Source organism: Eupeodes corollae, chromosome 1 (assembly GCF_945859685.1).
Source record: "Eupeodes corollae chromosome 1, idEupCoro1.1, whole genome shotgun sequence".
NCBI lineage: Eukaryota > Metazoa > Arthropoda > Insecta > Diptera > Syrphidae > Eupeodes > Eupeodes corollae.
In genome coordinates, this window is record NC_079147.1 from 102,941,879 (window position 1) to 102,956,272 (window position 14,394).

Below are 14,394 nucleotides of genomic sequence, written 5' to 3' on the forward strand. Positions count from 1 at the left end.
TCCAATCTGTACGCCGTTCAGAAAAATAAGGTACTAGATTTGAAGAAAGGTGAACTACTGGCTTTCATTGGAATAAACTTCCTTATGGGATACCATAAACTACCAAGTTGGAGGCACTTCCGAAGTGAAAGTCAGGATTTGGGAGTTTCCTTAGTGGGCAAAGCGATGAGCCGTAATAGGTTTGACGCTATTTTGAGCAATTTGCATGTAAACGATAACAGCTGTATACCAAAAGATAATAAAGATCGTCTTTTGATTGAATACTTGAATGAAAAATTCGGAACTGCCTACCATGGAACAAGACAACTCTCTGTTGACGAGTCAATGATTCTTTTCAAGGGCAGAAGCAATATAATCCAATGAAACCAGTAAAGAGGGGTTACAAGTGAAAGAGTTGTTCTGTCATTGACTGAAAAGGAGTGGGGAAAAGAGAAAATTATTTTCTTCGATAACTACTTTTCTTCAGTCAAACTGCTGGAAAAACTAAAAAATGAAAATACTCTAGCTTGTGGTACCATTCGTGCTAATAGAAGAGGCAACCCAACAAATTTGAGGGATGAAAGAAAAATGAAAAGGGGAGATTTCGGCTACCGATCTTCGACAGATGGAATCAGTTTTTACAAATAGAAAGACACAAAAACAGTACTGTTGGCTTCAAATTACCATGGCAATGAGCTTACGACTGTTGCTAGAAGAGATAAATCAGGAGTGCAACACGAAGTCAGTTGTCCTACAGTCGTAAAAGACTATAACACATATATGGGTGGAGTGGACCATGCTGATCAACTTCGGGCTGCATATGGCCTAGACCGTAGGTCAAAAAAGTGGTGGCATCGGCTCTTTTGGGGAATGATCGAAATATGTTTTGTTAACTCCTTTATCGTTCACGGCCAAATGAATGAAAAAATATCTTTTCTGGAGTACAAAAGATGTGTCACCCTTGGACTTTTAACGCAAAAGGATTTACCTGTTGACAAACGGAGTCTGAGCAGAAAATCTAATAATGACGAGCCTGCGCAATGCACCAAAAAACGAAGGGGCAAAGGAGAATCCGTTTCAAAGGACGTGCGACTGGGAAACCTAGGTGTTCACTGGCCAAAATTTGTTGAAACATGGGGAAGATGCGAAGTCTGTAGCATAAACAAAATACAATCAAAGCGTCATTCAAAATGCAGTCATTGCAATATTTACCTTTGCTGCAATGATAAAAAAAATTGTTTTACTCTGTACCATGGAATTAATTTCGGAAAATAATGTGTGTGCATACATTCCATTTTATATTGAAATAGAAACGAAAATAAATTTTAATTTCTAAATACTTTTTTTTCTGTACCCTACAGCCCAACGGTACTTTTGAGTACCACTATCATCTATAGTCTTTTGAGGGCCTTGGAAGAAAATAAAATGAGCTATACTTTTTAAGAAATCCTAAATTTAAAAACATATCGACAAAAAAATATTTTGTGTACCATTTTTAATAGCTTGGTCAACAAAGGGTTAAGAAAATTATAGTTTTGTTCAACGTTTTCGAATTTCAAAAGAGGCCTTTATAATGATACTGGAAACAATAAATTTGCCTCACGGTTGCCGTTCTACATAACTACCTTCAATATTAAGATTTGCTATAACTATTGAGGCAACGATTTTGGACTCGCTCTTGCACAAAGCAAAGCACATTATCCAAAATGGATTCGGAAAAAACAAACATTTTGAAAGCTAAGCTATGTCCCTGTGGATAAAATGGAGTCTCTCGGGGAAAAACGAAAAGCCCGAAATAAAGCAATGGTTTTAGTACCCGTGGCATGATGGTTAGTGCGTTGGACTGTCATGCAAGGGGTCTTGGGTTCAATCCCTGCCTGTGCCACCTTAATTTAAAAAAAATAATTTTCGCGGGTACTGCCTCTTGCGAGGAATTGACAAATCCTTCAAGAGTAATTCTTGTCATGAAAAAGTGCTTTCTCAAACTAGCCGTTCGGATTCGGCATTAAACTGTAGGTCCCTTCCATTCCTGACAACTGTACTCGCACACAGGAATGGTTGAGAGTTGTAAGTCACTAGGCCCTGGTTCACAACGGCCTGTTGCGCCACCCCATTTGATTTTTTTTATCAAACATTTTCAATACCAGGAGGTGAAGTATAGAAAGAGTATTGACAAAAATCATAAATGGCAAATAGTTATTCATTGAAAATGTACTTATAGTTGTTGGGTGCATAGATGGTACACATTTTTATTTACAAACACCACGGGAAGACGAAAAAATATTCTTTAACAGGAAGGGAAAACATATCGTAAATGCAATGGTTGTAGTAATACTGAAAGAACGATATGAAAATCTTTTAATTGATTTTGTTTTAAGATTTGTGATCATAAAATGAGAATAATGGCAATTAATGCTAGATACGGTGGATCTGCACGGATCATTCGTTTGAAAACATTCTGTTCAATAAAACATTGTCGAACAAAATCACTCTATTCAAATCTTTTTCAAAACGAATTAATCGTTTATATTTTTTCGCTTATTAAAATTCTTTCTACTTGGTCGAAAACTATTTTCTTTTATTTTCAACACGTTATCAGCACGAACTTTTTTGGAAACCTCTGCTGAAAACTCTTTACTTAACTACGATGGACAAAAGTATAAATTTGCAAAAATTTAATGGAAAAGATTAATCGCTCTGGAAGTTTCAGGTTTTGGTTACCTACGTGCCCATGATTTATGTTGCGTTCTCGATGAATCCATAGAGCCAACGAAGGAGTTGACCCTTGCAGCTTGGATTCAGAAAGACAAAAAGGCACAACTGATAGATCACTTCGTCAATGGATTTCAACCAGCTGAAGTTTTTGGTGACAAGTGACTCTGAAGCCAAGATGTGGACCAAACTGTCTTCCATATATGAGCAGAAATCAGGAGTCTCACTCAGCACACTGCAACAAAAGTTGAATATCGAAAGTCGGAAGACGACAACTTGGTCAGCCACATATCAGATATAGAACAAATGGCTAAACAGCTTGAGGAATTGGGCGCTTCGATGGCAGAATCCGCAATAATTACAAAAAACATCGGCAGTCTTCCATCAAAATTCAAACATTTAAGATCAGCATGGGCTTCCGTGGCCCAGTCGGAACAAACGCTCCAAAATTTTGACCCAGCAGCGTCTAATGAAAGAGGCGATGCTTCGATTTGAGAAAACATCAGATGATTCTGCTACAGACAATCAAGCATTGATTCATTACAACAAGAAAAAGACATCTATAGAAGATAAGAAGAAGAATTCAACCTGTGGATTTTGCAACAAACGTGGGCATTGGTGGAAATAATGTCGCACCCGACTTTCACAACAAAAAGACAACAAACAAAGTACATCATCGGCGTTAATGGCTCACTTCACAGAGAGAAAAAGTACATGCTGGTTTCTGAATCTGGAGCATAGAGCTATATGTGCTTCCAAAGAAGTGCGTTCAGTAGTTTCCGAGCTGTTGATGAACGCGAATATCCAGTTTGCTTCGGAAATATGGAAACGGTGAATGCACATGGAATCGGAAATGTAGAACTCAAGTCAGATGTTTGTGGCAAGGTGCAATTCCACACGCTAATAAATGTACTCAGCATTGGATTCAATTTATTCAGTGTTAGCTCAGCTGACAGCCAAGGAACTGCTACGAGTTTTGAGAATGGTCGTGCGGAAGTTAAAAGAAATGGACAGACTCTTCGAGTTGGACAACGTTGTGAATCTACTCAGCTGATCTCTATGCTGATCTCTGCGGACCGATGCAGTGTCCTTCTCTAGGAGGTTCCAAGTATTTTATGCTAATTAAAGATGATTTTTCGAACTACACTCAAGTCTTTTTCTTGCAAGAAAAATCTGATATTGCATCTAAGCACCAGCTCAATCACTGTGAAAGCGGTAAGAACAGACAATGGTACTTAGTTTGTGTGCAGAGCATTAAAGGCATTTTGGCAAAGCATTGTGTTCATCATGAGACTTCTACAGCATATGTACCTCAACAGAACGGTTTCATTGAAAGACAAAACCGTACAGTAAAAGAGACTGCTCTCTCGATGCTTCATGATTGTGGTGCCCCACAGTTGCTTTGGGCTGAATCTGTCAATACAGCGGTGCAGATTCGAAATATTTGTCCCGTCCCATCAAACAATTGGAAGTCGCCTTTTGAATTATGGAAAATTGTAGTTCCTAGCTACAAGACTCTTTACACCTTATGATACAGTGCGTTCTATAATATTCAAAAAGAACATCGTAAAGGATTGGATGCTAAAAGTAAGCATGCTGCTTTCTTAGGCTACAATCATGAAACTGTAGAATGGATCGAAAATTGTAATAACTCGAGACGTCCGATTTGACAAAGACAAATCATTTTTTGATTCTACAAATACCAGTTTAAATCAAACATCAATTCTATGTGCATTACCTTCTAACATTTTTGAATGCGAATCTGTGCAAAGCCCTCAACAAAAGCAGCCAAAAGTAGACAAAGAGTGCGATGGTGAAGTTACATTTCCGATTGATGATCCTCAAGAAGTTACCCCCGAAGATGTTAACACCACACCACAAGAAAATGATAGCACAACAAATGAACGTTACCCATAGAGGAATAGAATGATAAGCGATATGTGTGCTATAGCTGCAGCCGAAGGAAGTCCAACTTATGATGAGGCTATATCAGGTAATGAAAAATCTCAATGGCTAAGTGCTATGTCTGAAGAGCTAGAATCACTTCGCGAATCTGACACATTTATAAAGTATTTGAAAAACAAACCTGGATGAAGCCAATTCAAAGCAAATGGATTCTCAAACGAAAGATAGATGCTAATAGTTTGCAAGTCGCTATAAGGCAAGATTAGTTTTGTACAAGGATGTTGCCAAAAACCCGGAATTGACTACGAGGAAACATTTGCCCCCAGTGGTAAGATTTGATTCTTTAAGAGTTTTGTTTTCTATTGCAGCGCACAAGCAACTCCACATGCGTCAATTTGACATACATATAAACTGCTTTCTTGTGTGGTGAGTTACAAGACCAAATTAACACGATTCCACCGCCTGATATAGAACATCACAATAAAATCTGGAAGTTGAAAAAGAGTTTGTACGGGCTTAAAGAGGCTCTTCGAGTGTGGAATGCAAAATTCAAAGAAACTCTCAACAAAGCTCTACGTTGATGACGGCCTTGTATTCTCATCGAGCATAAACATTTTGAATAATCTGATGCAATATCTCAAAATTGATTACAAAGTCAAAGAGTTTGAAGCTTCATATTTTCTGGGGCTTCATATCATATCCTCGGAATCAAAACTCATCATCAACCAGAAGCAATACTGTAAACGAGTCCTGAGAAATTTCAATATGGAATCTTCATCACCAGTAAGTACACCTGCTGATCCAAACATCAAATTTGAAACTACAAAAGAAGAGAAGAAGTTAACATTTCCATTTCGAGAAGCTATCGGAAGTCTTATGTACCTGGCTGTTGCCAGCCAGCGGATATTGCTTATGCGGTGAATGTCCTCAGCCAATATCTAGAAAAACCGTCTGCTGGACACATAACTGGTGTCAAAAGAACCTTCAAGAATCTCCAAGGAACTATGGATTATGGAATCGAATACTCTAAAGTTTCAGAGTTTGCAGAGTGAACTGGATATTGTGATTCCGATTTCGGAAATGATGTGGACACTCGCCGATCCCGAACTGGACATTTGTTTATGTTGAATGGGTCATGTGTGACCTGGAGTAGTGTCATCAATTGAGGCTGAATATATATCAGCTTGTTCTGCAGCGAAGGAAGCGATGTGGTTACGAACCTTTCTGAGGGAGCTTGGTATTCTCGAAAAAAGCAACAATGCAACAACAATATTTTCCGACAACATGAGCAGCATCAAATTGATTCAGAATCCAGAGTTCCATAAGAGAACTAAACATATTTATATCAAGTATCACTTCATTCGCCAGCTACAAAACGAAAATCACATAGACGTCATACTACAAAGGAGCAGAAAGCAGACATTCTCACGAAAGCGCTGCCCGCGCGCTGCAACATTTTCTAAACTTCGACTTTGGTGTTGAATAAAACATTGTCGAACAAAATCACTCTATTTAAATCTTTTTCAAAACGAATTAGTCGCTTACATTCGTCGCTTGGTTGAAAACTTTTTTCTTTTATTTTCAACACTGGCTTTTGGGTAAAAAACAACACTTTGTTATAAATAACTCATTATAACCAAATTTTTAAGGCGATAGTTGATATCCATTAGAACCTTGGTTTCTTTTACCTTATAAAAGCCTATTCGAAGAAACGAAAAGTCATTTTAATAATATTCATGCAAAAGCTAGAAATTTAGTTGAAAATTGTTTCGGTATTTTCAAGGGTAAGCAACATGGGAAATTACAAATTAACTTATTTCAAGACGTCGCACAGTGGAACGAAAACATGAAAAAGTGGTCATCGGGCTGTAACTTTTGAAATAATTGATGGATTTTGAAACGGTTTTCACTATTTTGTTCTTGACAAATTATAGTTTCATAATTTATTTCAAAAAATCTCAAAAGATAAGCAATTTCCAAAAAAAAAATGAGGGACATATCCAAGACATATCCAAGAGTTTTCAAATTCTTTTTAAGTAAATAAAAGTTATCTTATAATAGAAAATTAATAAATATTTATTGTTCTTAATATATAACAATTTGTTTAGTATACAAACAAAAATTTAAAGTAAAAAAGTATTTTTCAACAATAAAAAAATCATGTATGTATATTCAACATTGAAAAAAAATAAAAATATGATGTATTTGTTAAAAAAAAAGAGGCTGGGATGCGACCCACACTGATAACTTCCCATCCCGTCTGTCGATATGTCTTGCTTCAAAGTTTGTCTATATGTACTCGTACCAATTTTTACCAAATTTGCGTACTATTTTTTGTAGATTTTTTTTAATGAAAAAACGGATTGTTGGATTCTTATATACAAATCACTGAATATCGAAAACAATATTTTCTGTGAAATAAAATAAGTTTCAAGCCAATATTTTTAAGTTTTGAAAAGCTTTTGAGTCGAAAGTAAATTTTTACGAAGTTTTAGTATTGTTTTTTTTTTAGAGTTTTATTTTTTGTAAAAAAACTGTCAATTTGATTTTTTCAAAATTTTATCGAATATTGAAAACAATATTTCTTATAAGATAAAATTAGTTTGAAGAAAATATTTCAAATTTTTGAAAAGATATTTGAGCCAAAAATCAATATTACCAACTTTTGGTAAATTTTTTTTAGGTTTTTAATTTTTTGCACAAAAACTGTCAATTCGATTTTTTTCAAAATTTTGTTGAATGTTGACAACAATATTTGTTGAAAGATAAAAGTTGTTAAAAACCAATATCTACAATTTTTGGAAAAATATTTGAGTCGAAAATTAATTTTTACCAACTTTTATACATTTTTTGTATGTTTTTATTTTTTGTAAAAAAACTGTAAATTCGATATTTCTTAAAATTTGTCTTAATGTTGAAAACAATATTTCTTATAAGTAAAATTTAATTAGAAGCTATTATCTCAAAGTTTTGAAAAGATATTTGAGTCGAAAATCAATTTTTACCAACTTTTATAATTTTTTTTTTTTAGGTTTTTATTTTTTGTAAAAAAACTGTGAATTCGTTTTTTTTTAAACTTTAACTGAATGTTGACAACAATATTTTTTGAAAGATTAAAGTAAATCAAATCCAATATCTCTAAGTTTTGAAAAGATATTTGAGTCGAAAATCAATTTTTACCATCTTTTATTAATTTTTTTTTAGGTTTTTTATTTTTTGGTAAAAATACTGTAAATTCGATTTTTCTCAAAATTTTTCAAAATGTTGAAAACAATATTCCTTATAAGATAAAATAAGTTTGAAGCCTAAATTTTAAGTTTTTGAAAAGATATTTGAATCGTATTCAATTTTTACCTACTTTGAGTAATGTTTTTTTTAGATTTTTATTTTTTATAAAAAAAACTGTCAATTAGATTTTTCTCAAAATTTTATCAGATGTCAAAAATATTATTCTTCATTGCACAAAATTGTTTTGGAGATGAAATCATATTTCAGTCGTAAAATTTTGGAGGTGAAACATTTTTTTTTTCAGTTTTATTGATTTATAAAAAAACCGTTATATTGATTTTTTTCAAAAAATATACTTGTTTGATATCACGTTACAATATATTATATACAGTTTATTTCAAGTCTCTAGCGTTTTTGGTTCGTAAGATATTTAGGGTTAACCAAAATTTTCACCTTTTTTTCAAACTGCTATGGTAAAAAAACCACCTACGCAATTGTCTTAAGAGCCCTTTCTGCATCTTTCTGCCTTATTATCTGAAGAACAAAATTTATTTGAAGTCGATATCTCTTCTGGTTCTTGAGCTATGGACGACGAAAAAAACGTCGCGAACGTACGGACGTACGGACGTACGGACGTACGAACGTACGTACACACGCACGCACAGACATCTTTCTAAAAATCTTTTATTTCGACTCTAGGGACCTTGAAACGTCGAGAAATGTCAAAATTTCCAATTTGACAAATCGGACCCATTACAATAACTTCCTATGGGAAGTTAAAAATAAATGTATTTTATGTTTCAACAGTAAAAAAATCATATAGACGGTGATTTTTTAAGAGCTTGAGAACTTTTAAAAAAAAAAACGCATAAAATTTGCAAAATCTCATCGATTCTTTATTTGAAACGTTGGATTGGTCCATGACATTTACTTTTTGAAGATAATTTCATTTAAATGTTGACCGCGGCTGCGTCTTAGGTGGTCCATTCGGAAAGTCCAATTTTGGGTAACTTTTTCGAGCATTTCGGCCGGAATAGCCCGAATTTCTTCGGAAATGTTGTCTTCCAAAGCTGGAATAGTTGCTGGCTTATTTGTGTAGACTTTAGACTTGACGTAGCCCCACAAAAAATAGTCTAAAGGCGTCAAATCGCATGATCTTGGTGGCCAACTTACCGGTCCATTCCTTTAGATGAATTGTTCTCCGAAGTTTTCCCTCAAAATGGCCATAGAATCGCGAGCTGTGTGGCATGTAGTGCCATCTTAAAACCACATGTCAACCAAGTTCAGTTCTTCCATTTTTGGCAACAAAAAGTTTGTTAGCATTGAACGATAGCGATCGCCATTCACCGTAACGTTGCGTCCAACAGCATATTTGATAAAATACGGTCCAATAATTCCACCAGCGTATAAACCACACCAAACAGTGCATTTTTCGGGATGCATGGGCAGTTCTTGAACGGCTTCTGGTTGCTCTTCACTCCAAATGCGGCAATTTTGCTTATTTACGTAGCCATTCAACCAGAAATGAGCCTCATCGCTGAACAAAATTTGTCGATAAAAAAGCGGATTTTCTGCCAACCCATTCACTGAAAATTCGACGTTGTGGCAGATCGTTCGGCTTCAGTTCTTGCACGAGCTGTATTTTATACGGTTTTACACCAAGATCTTTGCGTAAAATCTTCCATGTGATCGAATAACACAAACCCAATTGCTGCGAACGGCGACGAATCGACATTTCACGGTCTTCAGCAACACTCTCAGAAACAGACGCAATATTCTCTTCTGTACGCACTGTACGCATTCGTGTGGTTGGTTTAATGTCCAATAAAGTAAACTGAGTGCGAAACTTGGTCACAATCGCATTAATTGTTTGCTCACTTGGTCGATTATGTAGACCATAAATCGGACGTAAAGCGCGAAACACATTTCGAACCGAACACTGATTTTGGTAATAAAATTCAATGATTTGCAAGCGTTGCTCGTTAGTAAGTCTATTCATGATGAAATGTCAAAGCATACTGAGCATCTTTCTGTTTGACACCATGTCTGAAATCCCGCGTGATTTGTCAAATACTAATGCATGAAAATCCTAACCTCAAAAAAATCACCCTTTATATTAAATAATTTAAAAAAAAATAAAAATATAATGTATTTGTAAAAAAAAATAAAATGTATTATATTCATAAAATGATGTATATTCAACAATTAAAAAAAAATAAAAATATGATGTATTTGTTAAAAAAAATAAAATGTATTTTTTCAACAATAGAAAAAAAGTCATATTACTTCGCTTGTTTGCGGTACTTTAATTAATAATTAATTTTAACGCTTCTTCCGGAATTTCACGTTTTTTATAATTAACCAGTGAAGGTGATAAAAATGTTAAATAGGGATCGGAAAATATTAACAAATTGGTTAACACGTCTTCATTTGTTACCAACCTGTTCATTTTCCTCGTCGAACTTTCGCGAATTTTTCTAAATTCTTTGTGCCTGGCTTCGGAAGCTTCTTCAGACAGCTTTCCTATGGGTATTAGAGCATTTCTTATAATATTAGCCCCATGAAAAAGGATCTTATGGATCGTTGGTGGCATAAAATACCAAGAATAGGTTGAAACATAAATTTGAGCAGTCTCGTATGCGTAGCTTTGAAATTCATGCCATCATTCACCTGAAGCCATAGTTATTAATAAAATATTTATTCTCTTGATAAGGTTTATATCTAAGCCATTGACTTCTGAAACTATCTCAGCATTAGCGAAAAATTTTCTTGCGGTGTTCCCGTCATTTGTTGTACCTCTTTCTTGTTTGACAACATCTATAAGTAACCCAAGTTTTGACCTTAATTGTTCTTGTATGTTTTTGTTTCGTTTAGCTTTTAAAGCTTTATGTTCTTCACTTTTTGCGCTCCATTTCTTAAAATCTAAGTTATATGACACATGCAAAAGCCACTTCATGCACCTTATCCATGCATGTAAGGGCAAAACCTATAAAATTCTTTATTATTTCTTTTGTTACATGCAATATTCAAATCATTCATTTCACTAATCTTAGCATTACAAATATAACAGCGCATAGATGATGGATTATTGGCAATACTATTGCAAATTTTTCCATCAATCATGGTGAGTAACATAACATGCTTTATTTTAAATGTGTCAATATTAGTTGGAAGAAGATTATCAATCAAGAGTTGCATTTCATCATGCTCTTTTTTTTATCAAACTGTCACTTTCTTTAGCAAATCTAAACCTTACAGGTCGACAATAACGAGTTGAAGAGGGTTTTGGGTTTTCCCATAGTGTGATTTTGTCCGTTTTGTTATACAATTTCATGGGCACCAAACTAGTAACAAACACTGATGAGTCATCTGAGTTTTCCGAAGAAATTTTTTTGTTTATAGCAACTTTGACTCGATGCTCCATCAAAGCCCCATTTGGATATTAAACAAAGATCATTGTTTTTTATATTTGAATTGTCAAGACATTTAAAGATACTTTTTGTTGTCTGGTTCAACAAAGATTTAAAATCTATTAAAGCACTTGTTTCGTCAATCAAAATGCTTGACTTTGGAGGCAAGTAATTATTTTTAGTTTTTTGAAGCTGAAAATATGACGGAAATAAATCAACACCATGGTCCACCACTAAGTTTTTTATCTCTCTATACTGTGCTTTGCTAAGACCTAATGTTGAATGCAGTGCTAAGGCTTTTTCATTTGAAATGATAGAAACTGAATGTTTTTTTTCGTCAACATAAAATTTATATATTTCTTTTGATTTTTCAGGGTATTTTATTAAGAAATCAATAACTTTTGAAGCATCAAGCTTACCTTCACTTTTCAGCTTCATTTTTGCTGCAAAAAGAAGCGTAGTACTTCCTGCACTTTGACGCATAGTTTGGGTTTTACGCCTTTTTTGTCGCTCACTTAAGTTTATAAAGAGTTCTCTCGAGTTATTCGCGGTCGATGGGGATTGTTCACTTGAGTTGTTAGCGGTTGAAGGGGGTGGTTCTTTTAAAAAAGTAAGTGTGTTGAATTCCGTTTCAAGCCACGTTTTATACCGTTTTAACATTCGCACTTTATTGTAGCTGCATTCAACAAATCTGTTCTGTAGTTTCACTCAAAACTTTCGAAAAAATTCAAACAAGTCCAATTTTTTTCCCTTGAATTTATTGTCGTTGTTTGGATAACAATATTTAAATAAGTACTTATAGTCACTTAAATCACGCCCGTTAGCCTTTAAAACGTTGAAAAAATCTTCATAGGTAAACACACTCATTTTAACTTAGAAGAAGGCTTCAAAATTATTTGTCCACTAAACCGACCGCTTAGTTAAAGTAACTAAACAAAAATGGCATCCATAAATATAACATCACATGATTATTTTTTGTTAAATAAAGAGAGAAAATATAACCGTTAGCATGAGAGCCATACTTTTTTTTGCCATCTAGTCTAATATAAATAATGATAGCATATACAAAAAATCTCTAACCAGAGCAAATAAGATTTAATTGAAAAAAAGGAGAATAATACCCCCCCCCCCCTTCCTCCTTCTTTCATTTATGCATGTTAGTGTTTCATAATTTGTGATGTCTTTATGTTAGTTATAATTATTTTTAATGCAAAAATACCCCTACCCCCTTCTCCAATCAAAAAACTTATTTTATTTAAGAGTTCTTATATAGCTCTAAGGGAGACTTTTAAAAGCCCTCCAGAAAGCGGGGTCGGATGCGGTTGGATCCAATTTTTTGAAAATATGACTCTAAATAAGTACAAAATTCATTTAAGACTACCCAAAACCCGAGCATGTTTGAGCATTTTTTTAAAAACATCTTCAAACAAGAAATTAAGATTTTTTTTAAATACATAGTCACAAAAAGTGATTTTTAAAATTGAAAACAATTTTTTTTCTAGAATTTTCGTTATGTTTAAGCTTAAGTAAACCAATATCATACCTACAAAATTTATTTCGAAAATAAAACATAAAAAGCGCCTGAGAAAAACAAATTACAAGAATGCTTTAAAATTCCATTTTTGTTTTGCTTTGAAAATACTGCCACTTTGAGTCGTTGTTATTTGAAAATTAATTATTTGAAAAAAATTAGAGGCGACAATTTTCTATGATTAACAAACAAAAAATATTTAAAAGAATGAAAAAAAAATTTTCACCCAATGTCCGGAATTTTGTACTAGACGTTCCATTGTGCGTCGATGAGATGGAGACTTCTCTTGGAAGAAAGAAAGAGTTGCTACGGACCGATAAAAATAACTACCTTTGCAAATGTTTGTTCTGCATTTGTATAAATTATAATGTTGAAAATGACAACATTTTAATAGAGGACGAAAACTTCCCTAGCTAGATTGAGCGAATCACAAATATCAATTGAAAATGCAATGAATCAATTAGCAACTAATATAAGAGATGATATAAAAAATTAATTTTTGAGATTTTTTTTTTTTTTAGTGTGGGACTCTTACCGCACTAAAACCACCGGTGAATCAGGACCAATCTATGAAACTATGAAAGATCGGCAAATGATTTTTATTTCTTAATTTTTAAAATCGCATTGGGGGAAGTTTAAGGTTATAACACTTTCCCGTAGCTTTTAGCCCATCAGCTCATGAGGCTTGGTTCTTCTTAATCTCCGAACATTGTCTCGTACATTTAATACGGTCTCCATTTCAGAGTTAGTATGACTTTGCAGTCGCTGATTGTGTGATACAGCGTGTTTCTTAACCACTTCTGTAACCATTTCAATTTGAAGGTCACGATGTAGATCGCTATTTCTTATTTACCAAGGGAATTTTTGGATGGGTTCAGCATTTGTTTTCTTTGTACAGCCCCATAGTTGGATGCCATATGTCCATACGGGTTTCAATACTTGCTTATATAACATTAGTTTGTTCTGGATAGATAGGTCAGAGTTCTTTCCTATTAACCACTACATTTTTCTGTACTTCAAGTTTAGTTCTTCTCTTTTCTTTTTGATGTGTTCTTTCCATTTAAGCTTTGCATCCAAATTCATTCCAAGGTATTTGGCGGTATTGGAGTAAGGTACTTCTGTACTGTTTATAAAAATTGGAACATTGTTTATGTTTTTGTTTGTAAAGTTTATATGCGTCGATTTTATTTCGTTTAATTTGATACGCCATTTATGCGTCCAATCACTAACTTTATCGACTGCATTTTGCAATTTTTGTGTAGCCTTCGTAACGGATTTATCTGGCACCAATATTGCAGTATCATCAGCAAAGGTGGCCATGATAGCGTTGATGTCCACTGGAATATCCCTTGTATATAACAGATACAGGATTGGTCCTAGGACACTTCCTTGTGGTACACCGGCTTCAATTTTCTTAAGTTCCAAGTAATTTTGGTCGTACCGTACTCTAAAGAGTCGGTTCGTAACGTAGGATTTCAGTATTTCGTAGTACTGCCTGGGGAAGTCCCTATGCAATTTGTACTCAAGTCTCAAGTGCCAAACCTTGTCAAAAGCTTGAGCAACATCTAAGAATACAGACGAGCATACTTGTTTTTCTTCAAGTGCCTTTTCCACAACATCCGTAATTCG

General features: G+C 34.2%; 2 protein-coding genes across 2 annotated transcripts in view; both read left to right on the plus strand.

The window, feature by feature from the left end:
- The window catches only part of LOC129942051 (uncharacterized), a 379,273-nt gene that overhangs the window by 61,389 nt on the left and 303,490 nt on the right, over positions 1 to 14,394 (plus strand). The window lies entirely within an intron of this gene.
- On the plus strand, positions 5,137 to 5,517 carry LOC129942219 (uncharacterized). The gene has a single exon (XM_056051074.1). The coding sequence runs from the start codon at positions 5,137 to 5,139 to the stop codon at positions 5,515 to 5,517; it is 381 nt and encodes a 126-aa protein (XP_055907049.1).